General features: G+C 37.0%; 1 protein-coding gene across 2 annotated transcripts in view; it reads right to left on the bottom strand.

The window, feature by feature from the left end:
- The window catches only part of LOC145255729 (dual E2 ubiquitin-conjugating enzyme/E3 ubiquitin-protein ligase BIRC6-like), a 515468-nt gene that overhangs the window by 101775 nt on the left and 392355 nt on the right, over nt 1–21338 (bottom strand). For both annotated transcript variants that reach the window (XM_080114338.1, XM_080114339.1), the window contains exons 50-52: nt 10473–10686; nt 9082–9296; nt 7554–7742 (exon numbers count right to left, since the gene is read on the bottom strand). In XM_080114338.1, the coding sequence (XP_079970464.1) occupies nt 7554–7742; nt 9082–9296; nt 10473–10686 (618 nt within the window). The remainder of the gene's footprint in view (nt 1–7553; nt 7743–9081; nt 9297–10472; nt 10687–21338) is intronic.

Below are 21338 nucleotides of genomic sequence, written 5' to 3'. Positions count from 1 at the left end.
TCATTTCTCTCTGCTAGGTTCATAAGAGTAGTGCTTGATAGGCAGAAATCAGAAGCGCACAGTATTAATGCTGGAGTCCCTCAGTCTGGGTCTAACTCTCTTCCTTATCGATATTAATGATCTTCCAAATCACATCCTTAGATCATTCGTAGACATTTTTAATGATGACACTCCCATCTATGGCAGCACATCAAAGGCCATAAACGACCAAGTTCTCCCTGATACTCTCTCTTCTGATCTTGAGCATGTGGTACAATGGGGAAAAAAGTGGCTGGTTAATTTCAATGCATCTAAAACCAAGCTTCTATCTTTGCATCATCAACATTCTGATCCCCATCTGGCATCAATTGAAATGAATGGCTCTCGTCTTGGAGAAGCTCCATGTTTTGACAAGCTTCTGGGCTTGACCTTTACTCCTGATCTAAAATGGAATACGTAGATCGAATCTGTTGCCAAGGTCGCTGGAAAAATGATTGGATCCTTCTATCGATCTAGTAGATATCTACCTGTTGATGCAGATCTCTACCTAGATCCAAGGATGGAGTATTGCTGTCACATCTTGGTTGGTTGTTTTTGTTTTACGGCATATCAACCTTTTTCAGGTTATTTAATGCCGAATCAAGTTATTTTGGGGAACGATTTTTAATGGAGTATATTTGTTTTTTTAAGTTGGATTCTATTTAACCCATAGTTGGGACACTAACAAGTACTACCACTCTGGGTCAGAGTGGACCTGGGACCAATGGCAATTAAAGGGTGGCTTCACACTCCCCAAGGCCCGCAAGCTGAGGCCTCACCATCGGATATAGTTGTAGGTCATATCCAGGACCGTTCTATAAAGGGTTCTTTCATAAAGGCCAATTTTTTTAAGATATGAAAGTATGGTGTGGGGATTGTTTTTTATTAAATAACTCTTTTATATTATTTTCTTTATAGAATCGATTTCTTACTGTTACAAAATCAGTACATTGAATTAATATGTGTTTGATTGTGAGTGGTGTTTGACAAGGTATACATATGGGTTGGCTTTCTTTTTTTAGGAGATATGAGTGGGTTAAGTGAGTATGGCCTTTTTTATTCTTGTTAGTTTAACTTCTTTTCTGTTTAGTTTCGTATTTTGTTCTTGTTTTTTGATTTTTGGCATGATTTCATGAAGTTTATTGTTAGGGTGTTCATTCCAGTAGGTTTGCCATTTCTCTGTTGTATATGCGTTGATACGTCTTTTTAGATCTATGTATGGAATTTTAAAATTTGCATCGATTGGGAGATTTAAGGCGTTTTTTGCTGCTGAATCTGCTAATTCGTTACCTTTAATACCGGAATAGCTCAGTATCCAGCAGAAAATGATTTCTTTTTTACTGTTTAGTTCAGTTAATTTTTGGAGTAATTTTTTCGGTTAGGGGGTTGTCCATCTTTTTATTTTTAATCGCTTTTAGAGTAGATTGGGAGTTTGAAAGGATTATAAATTTGTTTTTTTTTGTTATTGGAGGCGAGTTTGAGAGCTAGGATTAGAGCATGTATTTCAGCACTGTAGATTGAGGTTTCTTTTGGGAGGTTTGATTGTTTTTTGATTGATTTATTGAGTATTGCTGCACTGGCTGCTGCGTTATTTTGTTTAGATCCATCTGTATAGATGTGCGTGGTCTGGATACTTTTCTTTGATTTTATCGAGATTATCATGATAAGTTATTGGATGAGTATGTTTCTTTTCATATTTACTTAAACTTAGGTCGATGTTAGGAGATACGATTTTCCAGCGAGGGGTTTTGAGTAGGACAGTTTCGTGAATTTTGGTTATGGGTAGACTTGCTTCTTTGGAAATCGATTTTATTCTAAGTCCAAAGGTTTTGATAGCATTTTCTTTTTGGTTGAAAAGGTGTTTATGGTTTGGATTTAAAGTGCTATTGTGTGCTGGGTTTGTGAGGTTGGCTGTAAGTTTTGTGTAGTATTTTAGACCAAGGTTTTGATTTCTAAGCATTGGAGGAGTTTCATGTGCTTCTGCATACAAACTTTCTACAGGGGAGGTTGGAAATGCTCCTAGTGCTAGTCTTAGTCCGGAGTGGCATATTGTGTTGAGGGCTTTTAGATATGACTTTCTGGTGGATTGATATATGAAGCTACCATAATCTATTTTTGATCTAATTAATGCTCTATATAGTTTGAGTAGTGTGTTCTTGTCAGCTCCCCAATCTGTATGGGCAATGACTCGTAGGAGTTGTAATGCTTTATTGCATTTGGTTTTGATGTGATTGATGTGTGGAATGAAATTTAGTTTTTTGTCAAAAATGATTCCCAGGTGCTTGTGTTCATTTACGAATAGAATTTTTTCGCCTTCAATCTGTAAGGTTGGGTCAGGGTGGAGTTTGCATTGGTTACAGAAATGGATGCATTTTGTTTTAGTTTTGAAGAATTTGAAACCATTTTTAGTTGCCCATTTATTAATTTTATTTATGTTATGTTGTAGTTTTCTTTCAATAGTGTGAGTGTATTTAGATCTGTAGCTGATTGAGCAGTCATCTACATATAAGGAGCTATGTATATCAGGAGAGAGTTCTTTTATAATGTTATTGATTTTTATGTTGAAGATAGTTGTTGATAATATGCTGCCTTGGGGCACTCCTTCTTGATTTTGTGGGTCTGATAAAGTTGAGTCTATGCGAACTTGGAAAGATTTGTTAGGAAGTTTTTTATGAATTCAGGTAATCTGCCTCTTAGTCCGATGTTGTGGAAATTTTTTATGATACCGTGTTTCCAGGTAATTTCATATGCTTTCTCAAGATCAAAAAAAAACAAAAAACAGATGTTACGTTTTCCTTATTGATAAAAGCTTCTCTGGTATAATTTGAGGTTAGTGATGTGGTCTATACATCCTCGATTTATTTGGTATCCACACTGGATTTCAGAAATTATTTTGTTGTCATCTATATACCATATAAGACGGTAGTTAATCATTCTTTCAAACGTTTTGCATAGGCAGCTTGTGAGAGCTATTGGTCTGTAGTTTTCTAGGCTTGATGTATCTTTTCCCAGTTTGGGTATTGGTATTATTGTTGCATTTTTCCATGAAGTTGGGAAATCTTTTGTTTCCCATATTTTATTATAAATTTTGAGAAGGAGTTTTAATGATTCTGGTGGAATTTTTTTAAGGAAGCTGTAGTGCACTTCATCAGGTCCTACATTTGAGTTATGGGATTTTTCTATGGCGGTTTCTAGTTCATTGATTGAGAAGATTTCATTGTAAGGCTCTTGGTTTTTGGAATTAAAGTTTATTTTGTACTTTTCTTCATGTTTCTTAAGTATTTGGAATTGTCTATTGTAGTGTTTTGATGATGAGTTTTCAGCAAAGGTTTAAGCTAGTGTGTTAGCAATATCTTTTTTATCAGTTATTTTCTGTTTATTTGTGAGAAGGTGTTTGATTGGATTCGGATTATATTTTCCAGTTATTTTCCTAATAATTTCCCAGCTGGTTTTGGGTTTAGTGGTGATATTGATTTTGTTGACAAATTGTTGCCAGCAGAATCTTTTGCATTCTTTAATTGTTTTTCGAGTTTTAGCTCTTTGGTAATTGTATTCTATTAAGTTGTTGGTTGTTTTTTAAATTTTCTTAAGGCTGCCTTTCTCTTTCTAATGGCCGTTTTACATTCTGGATTGAACCATGGTTTTTTTTTTTTTTCCAGGAGGAGAATTTTTGGGTATGCATTTTTTGGTTATTGTTATGAGTACTTCCGTGAATTCTTCTATTGTTTGGATTTGATATTCTGTTAGTTTTAGTGAACAGAATTCTTTAAATTCGGCCAAGTTGGCTTTGTTTGTGTTCCACCTGAGTAAGTGGTTTTGGATGGAGTTACTGTAATTGATTATAATAGGGAAGTGATCACTTCCACAGGGTTCTTCGCAAGTGCTCCACGTATAATCCAAGAAGCTTGATGGATCACACATGGTAAGATCAATGGCACTAGTTGATCCGTTTGTTGGATATAAGTATGTGTGATTTTTTTTTTGATTGAGAAGGCACAAGTTATTTTTGTTAATTGTTCAATTTTGTTTCCTTTTGAGTTTGTGACTTCGCATCCCCATAACGTACTGTGGCAGTTAAAGTCTCCTAGAAGAATGAATGGTGAACGTAGTTGTTTTATTAAATTTTCTTGTTCATTTTCATTTATTGGTTCATGAAGAGGGAGGTATATTGAGCAGATTGTGATTGTTTTGTTTAATGTGACTTGAGTTGTAATTGCTTGGAAATTTGTTGTGACAGAGAAATTGCTTTGAGGTATGTTATTCCTTACAAGAATTGAGATGCCTCCATTAGCACAAAGACCTGTGTTATGGAAATAGTTGTATTGTTCATAGTTTGGGGTTTTGAAATGGTTATTGTTTTGTAGGAAAGTTTCTGGTAAGCAAACAATGGCTGGGTTGAAGAGTGAGATAAGTATAAGAAGTTCATTATAATTAGATCTTATTCCACGAAAATTCCATTGGATAATTTGTTGTATTTTATTTCTATCCATGAGGATGTTTAGTTTTCCTCTATTTCCATCTCTTTAGAAGTAGAGGCTTATCTTTTGTTGGAGTTTGTGTCTTTGGTGTAGTGTTTTGCTGGGTTTTTTCTTTTTTTTGTTTGGATCTGGACGTTGATCTGGATCTTGCTTGAGATGTTGCTGTTTTGGCTTCTTGTTCATTTTTTCCCTCTTGATTACTTGTGTTTGGTTTCTTTTTTTTTCTAGGGTGTTTTCGGTTTCCATTTTTTCTAGAATTTGGAATCTATTTTGAGTGTCTATTGTTTGGTTTTCTTTTCTGGAACGTTCTTTATTTGCTGTTTTATCATTGCTTATGTTTTTATTAATTTCTGGTGGTTGTTTTGCTGGTTTCTGTGATAATTTTTTTTAATGGTTCTGTTGTGTGGATGGAATATTATTTTCTTTGTTTGGATTTGTTATTTCAGATTTGAGTATTTTTCTTTTAGGCTATTTTGAAATTCTGGCCATTCTATAATATTTAATGTAATCAGGTTGTTTATCAGTTCCCTATATTGATCATGCATTTCATTATGATGGTATGGTTTAGTTGTCTTTTTTTGTTGTCTCAGCATATGTGTTGTCTTTCATGTACGTCTCAACTATTTTTCTGGCTTCTGGAAAGGTTGTGTTTTTTTTGTACTTTACTTCTATAATTTCTTTCTTTTTTATATGTTTTGCATATTTTAGAGAAGACCGGGTGATCTTCTTATGCATTTTTCTTCGGTGTGATCAGGCTCTTTGTTGCCACATTTTCCACATATTTTTATTCCTTTACAGGCTTCTTTATGAGGTCTATATTTTTGGCAATGGAAACATCTTAATGGGGCTGGGATATATTGGTTTACTTTTACATTTAAGTAGCCAGTTTTTATTTCCTTAGGTATTGTTGGTTTGTTAAACGTTAGTATGTATGTGTTGGTGGTTATTATTTTATTGTTTCTTTTTATGTTTATGCGGATGTGGTTGATTACTCCTTGTTTTTCTAATTCGGTTTTTATTTCTTCTTCAGTTGCTAGCGATAGTTCATAACGTCGAATTACTCCTTTCAAAGTGTTTAGTGTTTTATGGGGAAAGACTTTGCACTTGTACTCATGGAAGTTCTTCATTTTGAATAGAGATTGAGCATCTCTAAGATTAGTTATCTCAACTAGTAGATTTCCATCTTTTGTTTTTTTTTATCATTTTTGGTTTACTTTTTGTGGATAATGTTTTTTCTATTAGGAAAGGTGATAAATTTCCAATTTTTTTATTTTCGATTAATTCAATAACCAAGAATCGTGGGAAGTTTCCTTCGTCTATAGTTGGAACGTTTTTTCTAGTTTTGAATTTTTGTTCTTCATCTGAGCTTGAGAGGTCAGAGTCGGAGGAATGGTTTCTTTTAAGGGTTTTGAGGGGGACGCATTTGTTTTTATCAGCCATGGATTTTGGGATTTATTTTTCATCAACCACGCTCCCTACCCACCTCGGAGTCCAAAATTGGGGCATAGTAAGGGGGAAACCCATTCGCCTTGACCATGTCGGGGCTACGTGGAGGATATACTCTTTTGGTAAGGAGTTCTCAAGCACTATATTTTCTGTTCAATATGTCCTCAAAAATACATTCAGATGGAGTGTTGAGTTCTCGTCTTTCCAATTGATTGACCTTTGCCACCGCATTCTAGCACTTACTTGGTTTGCCTATTTTTTGTAGTGGGGGAATAAATAAAAAAAAAAAGATGGAAGTACCTTTAAGTTTCGTTCTTTGTTGTGGTAGTTGGTACTTTGGGTGTAAGTGCTAGGGTTTGGCGTGACTGGCTGATTGGTCAGATCGGGCCTCTCCGACCGCCCGTCTAGCTGAAGTAAGGGCCGAAGTAATGTGTTGCAGTGCCTAGATTTTTATGCACCCAGGTCTAGGTTAGCTCAATCACCAGGATCACGTCCTAAGGCATTACGGGTAGCAACCCATGGCTAACTGGTTGCCTCATTGAGGGATTTTTACCCTCTGCAGAGGGACAGTCAGCTTATTCTAGTGCCCTACCAACAGGGCAAAAAAAAGGGGGGGGGGACGACGGGGTTGGTAAGTAGGGAAGAAAAAGGAAAGGAGAGGGGAAAGGGGGGGTTGTTGTTTTTGTTTTTGCAGAACATAATTAAGTTTTACAAAAAAGAATAGAAAACAAAAACAGAAAATCGATGTAGGCGCATTTTGTCTCTGGAAGCCAATAGACAGCCTGATCTGGTAGCACCAGGTCACATCTTGGCAGGAGCTGCTAGGAAGATCTTATCCTGCCTTGACAGAGTTCAGAATAGACTTTGTAGGAGATGCCCTTTTCTCTCCCTTGCAACCTCTTTCTCACAGAAGAGACATTGTGAGCCTGTCTCTGCTTTATCGTTATTTTCATGCCAAGTGCTCGTCTGAGCTCCAATCTATGGTCCCACCTCGTCAAACATTCACGAGAAATACTCGTTTGGCTGTAAATTCTATCAATAATTTCCCCCACTCTTTATCTGTGCCTAAACCTAAACAAAGCTACTATCTTAGAACTGCACGCCTGTGGAACTCTCTTCCATTTACATGCTTTCCAGCCGACTACAATATGGCCGTCTTCAAGTCCAATATAAACAAATTCTTGATGAGCTGTTCCCTTTAAGTAATCCAATTTACCAAATTTACACTTCTATCGATTACTATGATATTGTCCTTTTGACCACTGTACACTCTTTTACCCTTATCCTTGAGTGGCCTCAGGGCCTTGATAAATGGTGATTCCTTTATTTATATATATATATATATATATATATATATATATATAAAAAAGCAACAAGATGAAGAGAGGTAAAGAAAGAGAAAAGAAAACCGATAAAGCAAGAAAGAAAATCAAGTCAAAGCATAAAACAATAACGAAGCTCTAACAAAGCAGCAGAAATCAGTCAAAGAAAAGATTTTAAAAAGTGGAAATCTTGAAGTTAAAAAGAAAGTGGAGATCTCACATCCTTAACATATCATTTAAACTATATTTTATGAATGGGATTATAAAGATAGCAAAATAATTGGTTTACCTGAAGTAAACACGTAACATGCTCTTCTTCACTTTTTTGTCGTAATAAAGCCTGTTCAGCATCCCAACTGGAGGTTGTGGAACCCGTACCAAAGCCAGTCCCTTTGGCCCAATACTGTTGGGACTTCTCTTCTGCTGTTGTTGAGGATACAGTTTGTGTGTTGACAACTTGGATAGCAGCCAGCATAGTCTGTGTTTTGCCAGAAACAAACAAAAAAAAATGTATCCGTAGTAATATTGAGCATGAACATACTTAACAAAAGGAAGAAAACACCATCAGTTGGAATCACACAACATTAAGAATTGCTTTAAGCAAAAAATTTTAACATTGTCATTTTTGTATTGATTTTAATGATTCAAGAGTAAATAAAAAAGTTTGAGTTTTTTTTTACCTAAACATCTTTCTTTCAAATTTCTACGTATGTATATTTTAATAACAACCAGCAATTTAGGTTTTCAGAATAAAAACAAAAGCTATTTTGCGTATAGATTAAGTTTGGAATGATAAATTTTGAAACAGAAGCCAGTCTTTTTACCCATACAAAATAGTCTTACTAAGTTGAAAGTCAATAAGCAATGAAGTCTGTGGATTTGATTGAATGTTTATTTTAAAGCAGATGAACTCACAAAAATAGCGTTTTGTAGAATCAATAGTGAATAAATTTGGAGAATTGTCTATTTTACAACCCATCATTCTGTGCCATACATTTAAAAAAAAAATAGTTAAGTTTGGCAAAGTTATTAAATTGCATTTTCGGGCTTTATTATTAAAAACCAAAAATGCAATTAAATAACTGTCCAAAACTTAACTAAAAGTAATTTATTTTTTTCCAATGTTCACGTTCACAGCAGCCACTTTTTTGCACCAACACGGGTTTCGTCCATAATAGTATTTCTGCTGTTCACCCCTACCTAAAACGCAGTTTGATTTTTTTATGTGTTGATAATAAAAGCAAAAAGATGGTGCAAGCAAATTATTAACCCTCAAAAAACATCCAACCTAAAATATGGGTAAAAAGTGTCTGATAAACAACGTTTATTTCTGAATTCAAAACCAGAAGCAATCATCTATAAACTGTTTCTCTTTTACCAGCAAATATATTTTCATATATTTTCAAATCGTATTTTCTTATATTTTTCTTTACATGACATAACCTATTAAATTTTCTTAACTTCAGAAATTAAAATATTTAACTATACGTTGCTACTCTCTTTTATAAGAATAGAATGAATAAAGTACAATCTATTAATTTACAGATCTAATGTACAAAGCTCATACATGAAAACCATGTATGTGTGTTACTGGTAACATATTTGTTCCCCCCCCCACCCCCACCATTTATCTATGCCAGCAAAGGACGAATTCCTTTGGATTATGAATTGTATCCCTTCTTATGTCTATCTTTATATATTTATACTTTGTCTACAGCTGATTACTTAAAACATGGAAAAACTTATTTCATCCAAACTAAATTCTTCCCAAATGTAGTAATATGAGGATTTACTTTTTTTGTTGTATCCTTTCTTACCTCATGCTGTAGGGCAGCCGAGTTCAGGCGAGGGGCATGGTGACTGAGGACCGAAAGACAAGCAAGGATCAAGTGTAAGGCACCAATATCAAGCATCATTCTGCGGAGGTACACACCATCATCAGTTGTCAGCGGAGTCGCATCAAAAAGGGACTCCATCACATTGAAAGGCAGTGTGGGTAGGGAATTCGCAATTGGAGATGTCAGAATATGACCTTAAAAGAGAGTTGGAAACAATTAAAAATGGAATTAAAAAAAGTAATTATACACAAACACAATTCTATTGAAAATTATACTCAACTGTTATGACTGATATTCAATACAACAAGAAATTTTGAGAAAAAAGTTTTGTTTTTTAATAGCAAATCAAATCTAATTGCACAGTACAAAATGACCATAAAAGATCCAACTTGATTTCAACTTGACATGTTAGATTTCATAATTAAAATGGTATTCACCAGGGCAATCATGTCCCCAACAACAAAAAAAATGAAGTAGGTTAGGGTAAACATGCACTATATGACATGTTTAATAGATTGTATGTTTGCAATGCATTTGAATAACAAGCTTGCTGTGAGTGAAATATTTATCCAAGGGTAGAGAAATCATCGAAGAAAGAGAAAATATGTCTGATTTGGGGCTGACCACCCAGAATTCAATTTGTCCACTAGAAACAAAAAGTAATGATTCTACAGGTACAAGGTTCCCTGCTGTGGTTGTAATCCACTTGAGGCTTGCCAAAAATAATGGCCATTTAGATATGGGAACCCCAAATCAGTTTTTTTATGTCCATAGATTGGCAGTTGATTATCACAAGCGGTCTTCAAGTTGTGGTCGTGTATCTATATTCTATCAGATGCGTCAGTTGATGTTTGTGTTCTTGTCAAAGAGAAATGGATTGTGTTCAGTTGGACTAGTATTTTATTTGGTCAGACTAAGAATTCTCATTTGTAAGTCTGTTGTTCAGTTGAAGCAAAGGAGTATCATTTTAACTTCCAAATAAAACTTTGTTATTTATTTTAAACTGGATAAGTTATAATTTGATTTGTAGAAACTGAGTGACAACTTAAGACAATGAGCAGATGATCATCACTTGTGCAGCGAATGCATGCACAGGTTTACAGTAGATCCAATTGGAAATTATTCAGTTTAAAATAATGAATATGGCTTCTTAATCTTACAAAAAGCATTTTGTTAAAATTAAGATATTGTGCTAGCACAAAAAATATCAGTTTTTGATGATTTCTTAGGAGAAATCAGTTCTAGAAATATTTGTTCTTAATAATTATAACTGTTGAAGTCTCTACAAAAGAAATGTTGGTTTAGAATTTGTACTTTTCATTCCACCTAGAAAGCCACAAGAAAAATCTAATTGAAAAGGACCACCTTACCTCCATCACCATCATCTGTGACACCAAGTACGAGACGCAGCAAACACTGAGCTTTCTTTCGTTCCCTGAGGAGGACATCTGCATAGCCAGGTAACCGAAGAAACAAGCCAAATGCTATAAGGGAGTGCGGAGGAATTGTGGCAAGTCCGGAATGTACAGTGCTGCCAGACTGAGAGGTTAATGGTGGAGCAGGGGGAACTGGCTCATAGAATGTCTGCAATATAGATATAAAGAAAAACTATATGAAAAGTTTTAGTGGCACAAATATTAGAGGAGATTAAAGAAATATTGAAGGATTCTTTAAACGAAAAGTTCATCATGTAGGGTGGAGCATAACTATATAAAGGAAAAAAATATAGACAAGATAAAATATTGGTGTATGTGAATTTGTTAATTCAAGAAGGAAAAAACCTCAGTAGAAGGAGAGAATGGAAATGCTTTTTATAACTAAGCATTCCAAAGCCTTTTTTAATCTTTCATTTTTTATTTCTAGTGTGTATCTTGTATTTTGTTATATTTGATTATTTTTTGTATTTTTTATTTTCTTTTTTATTTCTTTATATTTTCATTTATAATTTTGTCTTGCAAGTTTTCTTTTTCTCCTTTCCTCCATATCCCACATTCTTTTTGTGGGCATATCTCCCTTTATTTCTGCTCAGAGGATCATCTCATTCTTTAAGATTTTCCATTCCCCTTGTTATATCGCCTATCCCTCCATATTTACATGAATAAAGCGACAGCGACAATAATGGCGACGCTAAGACAAATCCGTTCGTCGATACAATGCAAATGAATTCACTAAATACACATGACAACTTCAAAGCCCATTTTTTCATGTACACGCATCAATAGAATAGCTCGTATATCACTTCAACCAAGTAAACCGCCAGAGAAGGCCGCACGACAAAAGAAAAACCAAAATACAAAACACAAACATCACAGTAAACGCAACTCCTGCAGCATATAAACACGAATATCTATTTCACAAAACACTGCAACAATACAACACCGACTAGATTACATTCACAACTTTCTTGGCTTTAAATAGATATAAAACATGCATACATACACCAAACAGACGATTCTACACAACACATTAAAGCACAAAAAACACAATTTAAAAAGCAAAACACAAGCCAGCGATCAAAAACTCTTTGCCTTCACCTACGTCTATGTCATGACTATAAAAGCATTAGCCTTCTCGACAAACAGGAGTTAGGCCAATGTAAGCCACACTGTGAACTTTGCTCCATCAGCAACCAGTAGCCACCGCCATCGCCAAAACTAATGTGAGCCATATCGTGAATTTCGCTCCATCAGCAACCAGTAGCCACCGACATCGCCAAAACTAATGTGAGCCATATCGTGAATTTCGCTCCATCAGCAACCAGTAGCCACAGATATCGCCAAAACTAATGTGAGCCATATCGTGAATTTCGCTCCATCAGCAACCAGTAGCCACAGACATCGCCAAAACTAATGTGAGCCATATCGTGAATTTCGCTCCATCAGCAACCAGTAGCCACAGACATCGCCAAAACTAATGTGAGCCATATCGTGAATTTCGCTCCATCAGCAACCAGTAGCCATCGACATCGCCAAAACTAATGTGAGCCATATCGTGAATTTCGCTCCATCAGCAACCAGTAGCCACCGACATCGCCAAAACTAATGTGAGCCATATCGTGAATTTCGCTCCATCAGCAACCAGTAGCCACCAACATCGCCAAAACTATCCTGACACGCCAACAGTTTCGTTTCATGATCGTTTGAACTTCAAATAAACATTTATACTTAACCCCTTTCGTTTGTCAATTTCTTGCTTTCCATATGTTCAGTTTTGTTATAACAAATTGGTGTCAGAGTGTTTAGCAAGAGAAACATGGACAATTTCACACAGTCCGAGCTCTTCGCGCTAATTAAGATACAAAAACAGCTTCTTTTCAACTTAATGACCGGACCCACACAGCCTTCTGAAGACGCGCTTCAAGAAATTCGACTCAACATAGACGCCATGACACTGCCTTGAAATCAGCAGCGACAACAACCACCACTGCTCAGACTAACGGTGATTACAGACTACTCATGCGTCAACAAGCAATTCGAGATGCCATGAGACAGCAAAAGACCTTCCACCTGGGAAACGATGCGAGTCAGTTTATTACTACGCTAAATTGATTCACGTCGCATCAAATGATTCACGTCGCATCAGAACTACCATCTTACCCTAGCTTGGAAGATGAATTCATTAAATCAGTAAAAGACTTATTGGACCAAGGCAATATTCCAGCAGATGCTGGCCTCTGAGCAGGATACAGCCATCTTCACCCTCCTAAAGGAGTATCTCCTGACAACCCACGGCATGAACACTTTTCAGCACTTAAGCCGAGCCTGGGACCTAGAACGGCGAGAAAATGAAAGACTTACGGATTTTGCAGATCGGCTTGAAAATACACTTAGGGAAGCAGCCGTGCACATCTAGAGAAAATTTAAGAAGGACAAGAATTCCAAGCTATCCGTTGACGGGCTCATTTCAATCATAGGCGCAATGCTTAGGAGTGAAAAGGTCAAAGCATGAAACTATAACATCTACCCCTACCTTGTCAAAACAATGGACAGCCACTACAACGCAACTGGCATAGCATCTGAGGTTTAGAGATACTTGTATTGTGGTGTGAAATCCGACTCCGCCACTCTCCAAGACACCACATTTCTCTCTCAAAAAAAACACCCAAGTCAGAGAAACCCAACGAACGAAAACACCCGACCCAACAGACACCCTCACCTGAACTGTACGAGCTCTAGCGAACAGATCAATCCACACCAGCAACAGCATCGAGAGGCTTGTCAACAACCAAAAAGTTTCCCCGTGTGCCAGAGATACCTCAAAGGCCTCCCCTGCTTCAGACACAACTGCAGATATCAACACCCGCCCCGCATATAGGCACAAGCCCTTGTCACAACAACAAAGGGCCAGGATTTTCCCTTTGGTCAGGTCGAGATGTGATGCCTCGTTCGATCCAACCCAATAGGAGTCATCACATACACAACGCTCGTCAACAGTAACAATGTTTCCCTGTATGCCAGAGTACCTCAAAGACCTTCCATGCTTCAGATACAGATGCAGATACCAACACCCGCCCAAGTAGTTTTGATGCACAAAGCCACCATACATGAGTGAATATGTCCTTTACAGTTTTTTCATTATATAGATTCAGTCGGGTTGTTTTCAATTCTTCGCCTCTTGTTAATATGTGATTGACGGTGTATGGTTCCTGGTAGGGTGTGCAGAGTGGGGCTTCTTTTTTGAGTAGGTAGGAGTGTGTTATAGAGGTATGACCTATTCGGAATCTTGTTATTATAACTTCCTCCTTTCTGGTCATTCTTTTGTTTGGTTTCTGTTTTCCTATGGTTTCCTGGATTTGGTATAGCTTGTTTCTAGTACAGGAGTTCCACGACTCTTGCCATGTGTTTCTAATATATTTGTTAATGATTTGTTTTAGATCGGCATGAGGGATCTTATCTTTGGGGTAATTTTAATGCTGCTTTGTCAGCTCTATCGTTAGCCTTTATGTTGATATGACTGCGTATCCAACAGAAAAGGACATTTTTATCATTAGAAATATTGTTAATTCTATTTAAGGTTGAGGTGATTATTGAGTTAGTTTCCTGTTTTCCAGTGTTTCGAGTACTGATTTGGCATCTGAACAGAATGAATTCTTTATCTTTGGCGAATTCTATAAGATCAAGTGCCATACCAATGGCCGATACTTCGGCATTGTAGATGGATGCTTTGTCTGGTAATCTTTTTATTAGGATTGTTTTATTGTGTATGGCTGCACATCCAACATTGTCTCCATCTTTTGAACCGTCTGTATAAATTGTTGAGTGTTTGGAATATTTATCTTTAATTATTTGGAATTTTTCTTGATATATGATTGGATTGGTTTTTGTTTTAGGATACTTAATTAGGTCTGATATTATTTTTGGTTGTTTTGTCGCCAGGGGGATATTGAAGTTTTACAGATTCGTGTATTGTTGCAATGTCTATCAGGGATTTATTTATGGATTCTTCCATATGTAGGCTAAATGGTTTTATAGCATTTTCTTTTCTATCAAAGAAGTTTTTGTATTGGGGGTGGAAGACACATTATAGATAGGATTAGTTGGACATGAAGCCAATTTTGTATAATATTGTAGTTCTAGTTTTTCTCTTCTAAGTGACAATGAGGGTTCATCTGTTTCTACATATAAGCTTTCCACTGGGGAGATGGAGAGGGCTCCTACAGCCAATCTTAGCCCTTGGTGATATATTGTGTCTAATTCCTTTATGTAGAACTTTCTTGCAGATCCATAGATATAGTATCCATAATCCAACTTGGATCTGACAAGGGATCTGTATAATTCAATTATTGAGTCTTTGCCTGCACCCCAGTCTGTATGAGCTACTTTTAAGAGTTGGATGGCTTTGTTGCATTTTTGTTTGAGGTATTTAATATGAGAAATGAATGTTAGCTTTTTATCAAAAATGATGCACAAATATTTATACTGATCAACTATAGGTATAATTTCATTGTCCAGTTTCAACATTGGGTCATGGTGCATTTTCCGGATTTGGCAGAAATGGATGGCTTTTGTTTTTTCCTTTGAAAATTTAAATCCATTTTTTGTTGTCCATTTATTTATTTTGTTTAGACACAGTTGTAAATGGCGTTCTATTCTTGTAATATATTTTGATCTATAACAGATCAGGAAGTCATCCACATAGAGGGCACATTCTGTTCCTACATTTATATTTTTAACAATGTTATTTATTTTAATGCTAAAGAGTGTGAGAGACAGGATGCTTCCTTGTGGTACCCATTTCTTGTTTTTTACTGATGGATAGGGTATCACCTAATCGTACATTAAATTGTCTATCATTTATAAAAATTTTGATGAAAATGGGCATTCTGCCTTTTAATCCAAGCTCTTGTAGATCTTTTATAATGCCATACCTCCATGCTGAGTCATATGCTTTTTCAATATCGAAAAAGACTGCTGTAAGATGTTCTTTCTTGTTAAAGGCTTCTCTGATGAAGGTTTCTAGCCGAATTAGGTGGTCCATGGGGCTTCTTTCATTCCTAAATCCTGACTGATAATCTGTAATCAGATTATTTGTCTGAAGGTACATACTAATCTGCTGTTAATCATTCTTTCCATTATTTGGAAATACAGCTAGTGAGTGCTATAGGTCGGTAAATCATGGGATTTGTAGAGTCCTTTGATAATTTAGGTATAGGAATTACTATGGCCTGCCTTCCCATTTTAGGAATGTTGCCACTTTCCCAAATATCATTAAATGTTTGTAATAGGTAATCTGTAGATGTATCAGGAAGTTGTTTTATAAATTGATAATGGATTTTGGCAAATAGCAAACAGAATCCTGAACAAAAGCGTGTGCTCCATCCCAACTATTATCAATGGACCTGAGGTAATCTCGTCAGCATCAGACAAAGCCAAAGTCTTTGTCAAGAACTTTGCAGCTAATTCTACCCTTTGCGACCAAGGCCGCCAACCCCCAATATTTCCTCCTGTATCTGAAAACACGCTATGTGATATACGTATATCTGTAGATGATGTTGCCAAGCTAATCAAGAACCTTGATTCCAGTAAAGCAACTGGCCCTGACGGTATTCCAATTATAGTACTCAAAAAAACTTCAACCTGAACTAGCGCCCATACTTACAAAACTATTTAAACGTTGTCTTAAGGAGAATAGTTTCCCATCTCCCTGGAAAATCTCATCAGTATGCCCTGTATTTAAGAATTCAGGTGATCGCTCATTCCCCTCTCAGTACAGGCCAATAAGTCTCCTGTGCGTCATGAGTAAGTTGTTGGAATCTGTGTTAAATACAGAAGTAATCAACCATCTCAACAAAAATAACCTTCTAAGTGACACTCAATATGGTTTCCGTTCTGCTAGATTTACAGCAGATGCGCTTACAGTTATATCTCATAGGATTAGCAAATCTCTCGACGGAGGCAACCTTTCTAGGGCAATTGCTCTTGACATATCTAAGGCCTTTGATAGGGTATGGCATAAAGGTTTACTTCATAAGATCTCTAGCTATGGTATAGCTGGAAATGTCTTCTCAATTATTAAATCATTTCTTTCTGATAGGTTCATAAGAGTAGTAGTTGAGGGGCAAAAATCAGAAGCTCACAGTATTAATGCCGGTGTCCCTCAGGGGTTCATCCTGGGCCCAACTCTTTTCCTGATCTACATTAATGATCTTCCAAATCACATCCTTACATCATTTGTAGACATTTATGCTGACGACACTATCATTTATGGTAGCACATCTAAGACAGTAAGCGACCAAGTTCTCTCCAATTCTCTCTCTTCTGATCTTGAGCACGTAGTACAATGGGGAAAGGAGTGGCTGGTTACTTTTAATGCATCTAAAACCAAGCTTCTCTCTTTACATCATCAACATTCTGATCCACATCTGGCATCAATTGAAATGAATGGCTCTCGTCTTCAGGAGGCCTCAAGTTTTGACAAGCTTCTGGGCTTGACCTTTACTCCTGATCTTAAATGGAACACGTACATCAAATCTGTTGCCAAGGCGGCTGGAAAATGGTGGGATCTTTCTATCGATCCGGTAAATATCTCACTGCTGATGCAATTCTCTATTTATATAAGAGCCAGGTACGTCCAAGGATGGAATATTGTTGCCACATCTGGGCAGGAGCTGCGAGAAAGGACTTGTCCTGTCTTGATAGAGTTCAAAATAGACTTCGTAGCCTCGTAGGAGATGTCCTTTTTTCTTCCTTGCAACCTCTATCTCATAGAAGAGATGTTGCGAGTTTGTCTCTGATGTATCGTTATTTTCATGGAAAGTGTTCGACTGAGCTTCAATCTATGGTCCCCCCTCGCTAAACTTTCACAAGAAACACTCGTCTAGCTGTAAACACTATCAATAATTCCTCCCACACTTTATCTGTGCCTAAACCTAAACGTAGATTCCATGAACAAAGCTTCTTTCTTAGAACTGCACGCCTGTGGAATTGTCTTCCGTTTTCCTGCTTTCCGGCTGACTACAATATGGTTGTGTTCAAGTCTAATGTAAATAAGTTCTTGAGCCGTTCTATATAAGTTATCAAATTTTCATTACTAATGATTACTATATTGTCCAATTTCTACTGTACACTCTTTAACCCTTATCCTTGAGTGGCCTCTTGGCCTTGATAAGTGGTGATGCCTATGTAAAAAAAAAAAAAAAAAAAAAAAATTTGATCAGGGCCAACAGCTGAGTCGTGAGCTTTGCTTTCAATTCATTTTTAGAGAATGGCTGGTTGTATTATTTGTCTGAAACTGGAGTTTTTACTTTTCTGCTTTTCCCTTAATAATTTGGAATTTTTTGTTACAGTTTTTGGAGGAGGAGTTTTTTGCAAAAGTTTCAGCAAGACAATTTACCATTTCTTTCTTGCTAGTAATTTTTTGGTTATTATAGGTCACATGTTTAGTAGGGTTGCTGTTACTTTTCTCTGAGATTTTTCGGATCATGTCCCAAACCTTTTTACTTTTCGTATTTGTATTTATTTTTGATACATAATTTTTCCATGATGTTCATTTTGATTCTTTAATGGTTTTGCAAACTTTAGGTCTACTGTTTTTATATTTATTGGCATACTCTGATGCCCCGCCGACGGAGTGGTTGTTGTGGACTGTTGTTTTCATTCTCAACCTTGCAGAAAATAATTGTGTTCTGCAAAGGAAAAAGGTTGTAGTATTATTGGCTGAACTGTTTTAATTTAGGAAGCCAGTAAGGAAGTGGGAGGAGGGAAGGGAAGAGGGACTGGGTTTTTTTGTTGTTGTTATTGCTAAACATATTCAAGTTTTACAAAAGAGAATAGAAAATAAAAACAAAAATTCAATGTGAATGCATTCCATTTTGGGAAGCCAGTAGACAGCCTGATCTGGTAGCACCAAAATATTTTTCACAATGGCAGGATTAATAGTCAATTATAAATGATCCATATACAGATCAATTGCACTTATATAAAGTAGAATACTTATTATTTTTATCATTTTTTTTTTTTTTAATAGATGTGGATGCGTTGTCGGCAGCTCCCGTAACTCTCACTTCTCCTAATTTGTCTCTCAGTCCTCAGTGATTTTTCTGACAAAGGGAGAAGAAAAGGCTGTATTCTAGGTTGGCAGTATTTTTGCGTGAGCAGTCACCTGAGATGTCAGAAATTTTCTGTTTCTATTTTTATCCTTGTAACCATGTCACTAATAAGGGGGCTGGAGATAAACATCTGGTGGGGCCTCTCGATGCCATATTAGTGGGTAACTGTTATGACTTTATCTTATCATGGTCTAAAAAAAAATTTCTTTACGTCTTTTTCTCCCTTACTTTCCCTTTCTACCCTGCTATAACCAAATCTGTTGGCCTATTCCACAAATCCTAAACCTTTCTTTTTTTTACAAGGTGGTCACTACTTATCAAGGCCTGGAAGCCACTCAGGGATAAGGGTTATTGCAAGTACAGTGCGTTAGTGTGGAGATTTAATAAAGTGTCTACTTGAGGGGGCGGTTCATCAGGAATTTGTTTATGTTGGACTTGAAGACATCCAGGTTGTAGTCAGGTGGGAAACAGGCAGACGGAACAGAGTTCCACAGGCGTGCAGTTCTAAGAAAGAAGTTTTGTTCATGGAATCTACGTTTTGATTTAGGCACAGATAAAGAGTGGGGAAAATTTTTGACAGTGGTTTCAGCTAGACTGGTGTTTTTCGTAAAAGATTGGCAAGGGGGGACCAGAGATTGGAGCTCAGACGAGCACCTGCCATGGAAATAACGATAAAACAAATCGTCTCTTCTGTCATTTTGTCTATTTTGTACTCTGTCAAGGCAGAATAGGCTGTTTTTAGCAGCTTCTGTCCAGATATGGCAGCAGTATTCCATCCTTGGACATACTTGGCTTTTATATACATAGAGAATTGCATCAGTAGTGAGATATCTTCTGGAGCGGTAGAAAGATCCCACCATCTTTCCAGCGACCTTCATAACAGACTTGATGTATGCGTTCCATTTCAGATCAGGAGTAAAGGTCAAGCCCAGAAGCTTACCAAAACATAGGGCTTCTAGACTAGAGACATCCATTTCTATGCCAGATGGGGATCAGAGCGTTGATGATGTAAAGATAGGAATTTGGTTTTAGATGCATTAACGGTAACCAGTCACATCTTCCCCCACTGAACCACGCGCTCGAGATCAGAGGAGAGACAATCAGAGAGAACTTTGTCATTTACAGCCTTTGATGTGTTGCCGAAGATGGTCGTGTCATCAGCATAGATATCAACAAATGATTTAAGTATGTGTTTAGCGAGATCATTGATGTAGATCAGGAAGAGAGTTGGGCCCAAGTAGACCCCAGCATTAATACTGCAGGCCTCTGATTTTTGTCCATCGACCACTACTCTTATGAGCCTATCAGAGAGAAATGATGTAATGATAGAGAAAACATTTCCCGTTATACCGTAGCTGGAAATCTTGTGAAGTAGGCCTTTATGCCATATCTTGTCAAAGGTCTTTAATAAGTCAAGAGCAATTGCCCTAGAAAAGAAGTCTTCACTAATCCTAGGAGATATAACCGTTAGCACATCTGCTGTAGATCTGGCAGAACGGAAACCATATTGCATGTCACTAAGAAGGTTATTTCTGCTAAGATGGTTGACTACTTCTCTAGTTAATATGGATTCCAGCAACTTAGTCATGACACACAGGAGACTTATTGGTCTGTACTGAGAGGGAGACGACTTATCACCTGAATTCTTAAGTATAGGGCATACTGACGAGGTTTTCCAGAGTGTTGGAAAGCACTTCCCCTTAAGGCAACGCTTAGACAGTTTTGTAAGTATGGGGGCAAGTTCTGGTTGAAACTTTTTCAGGACTATAATTGGAATGCTTTTAGGGCTTTACTGGAATCAAGGTTCTTGATTAGCTTGGCGACCTCACGCACAGATATTTGTATGTTGCATAGCATGTTGTTTGTTATAGGAAGAAATACGGGGAGTTGATGGCCTTCGTCATATAGGATGGAATTAGCTGCAAAGTTCTTGGCAAATAGTTTAGCCTTGTCTGATGCTGACAAGATGACCTCTGGTTCGTTGATAATGGTTGGGATAGAATGCACACTTCTGTTCAGGATCCTATTTGTTATTTGCCAAAACTGGTGGGAACCAAGCCGTTGATCAGCTACTTTGGATTTAACAGACTGGGCATATAGCTCTCTTGCATTTTTTATTACTCTTTTACAGTGGTTGCTGGAGTTCCTGAAAGCAGCTTTAGTCTCAGTGTATCTATTACGTTGGTAGCTATGAAAAAAGTGATTTCTGTGTGCGATGACAGCAGCACATTCTGGGGAGAACCATGGCTGGCTGTTAGATTTTTGTTGGAATTTTTTCGATGGTATTAATCAGTCTATGCCTACAATTAACCATTCCATCAGGTCTGATACTATAGAGGACACATTCTTTTTAAACATGGAATGCAGAGGTAGATCAGATATGAATGTACGGAAGCTATCCTAGCCAGCCATGGAGTATCGGTATACAGTACGGTGAAGGGGTACTTCTCGGGACTTATTACATTTCATTTTTATCTTAACTGATACGACGGAGTGGTTGGAGGATCCTAGAGGAGAAAGAACGGAACATGAACATAGCTCAGAGGAAGTTGTGAGAAAAAGGTCTAGAAGGCTTGCATACTGACCGGTAATATCGGGCACACGGGTGGGTTCATGAACAATCTGAGTGAGGTCATAGATAATGGCAAAATCATGGCAGAACCTCCCCTCGTCATCGGTCTTATTTGAA

This window comes from Euprymna scolopes, chromosome 31 (assembly GCF_053919585.1).
Source record: "Euprymna scolopes isolate OS-2025 chromosome 31, ASM5391958v1, whole genome shotgun sequence".
Classification (NCBI taxonomy): Eukaryota; Metazoa; Mollusca; class Cephalopoda; order Sepiida; family Sepiolidae; genus Euprymna; species Euprymna scolopes.
This window is presented reverse-complemented; position numbering and strand designations above follow the sequence as displayed.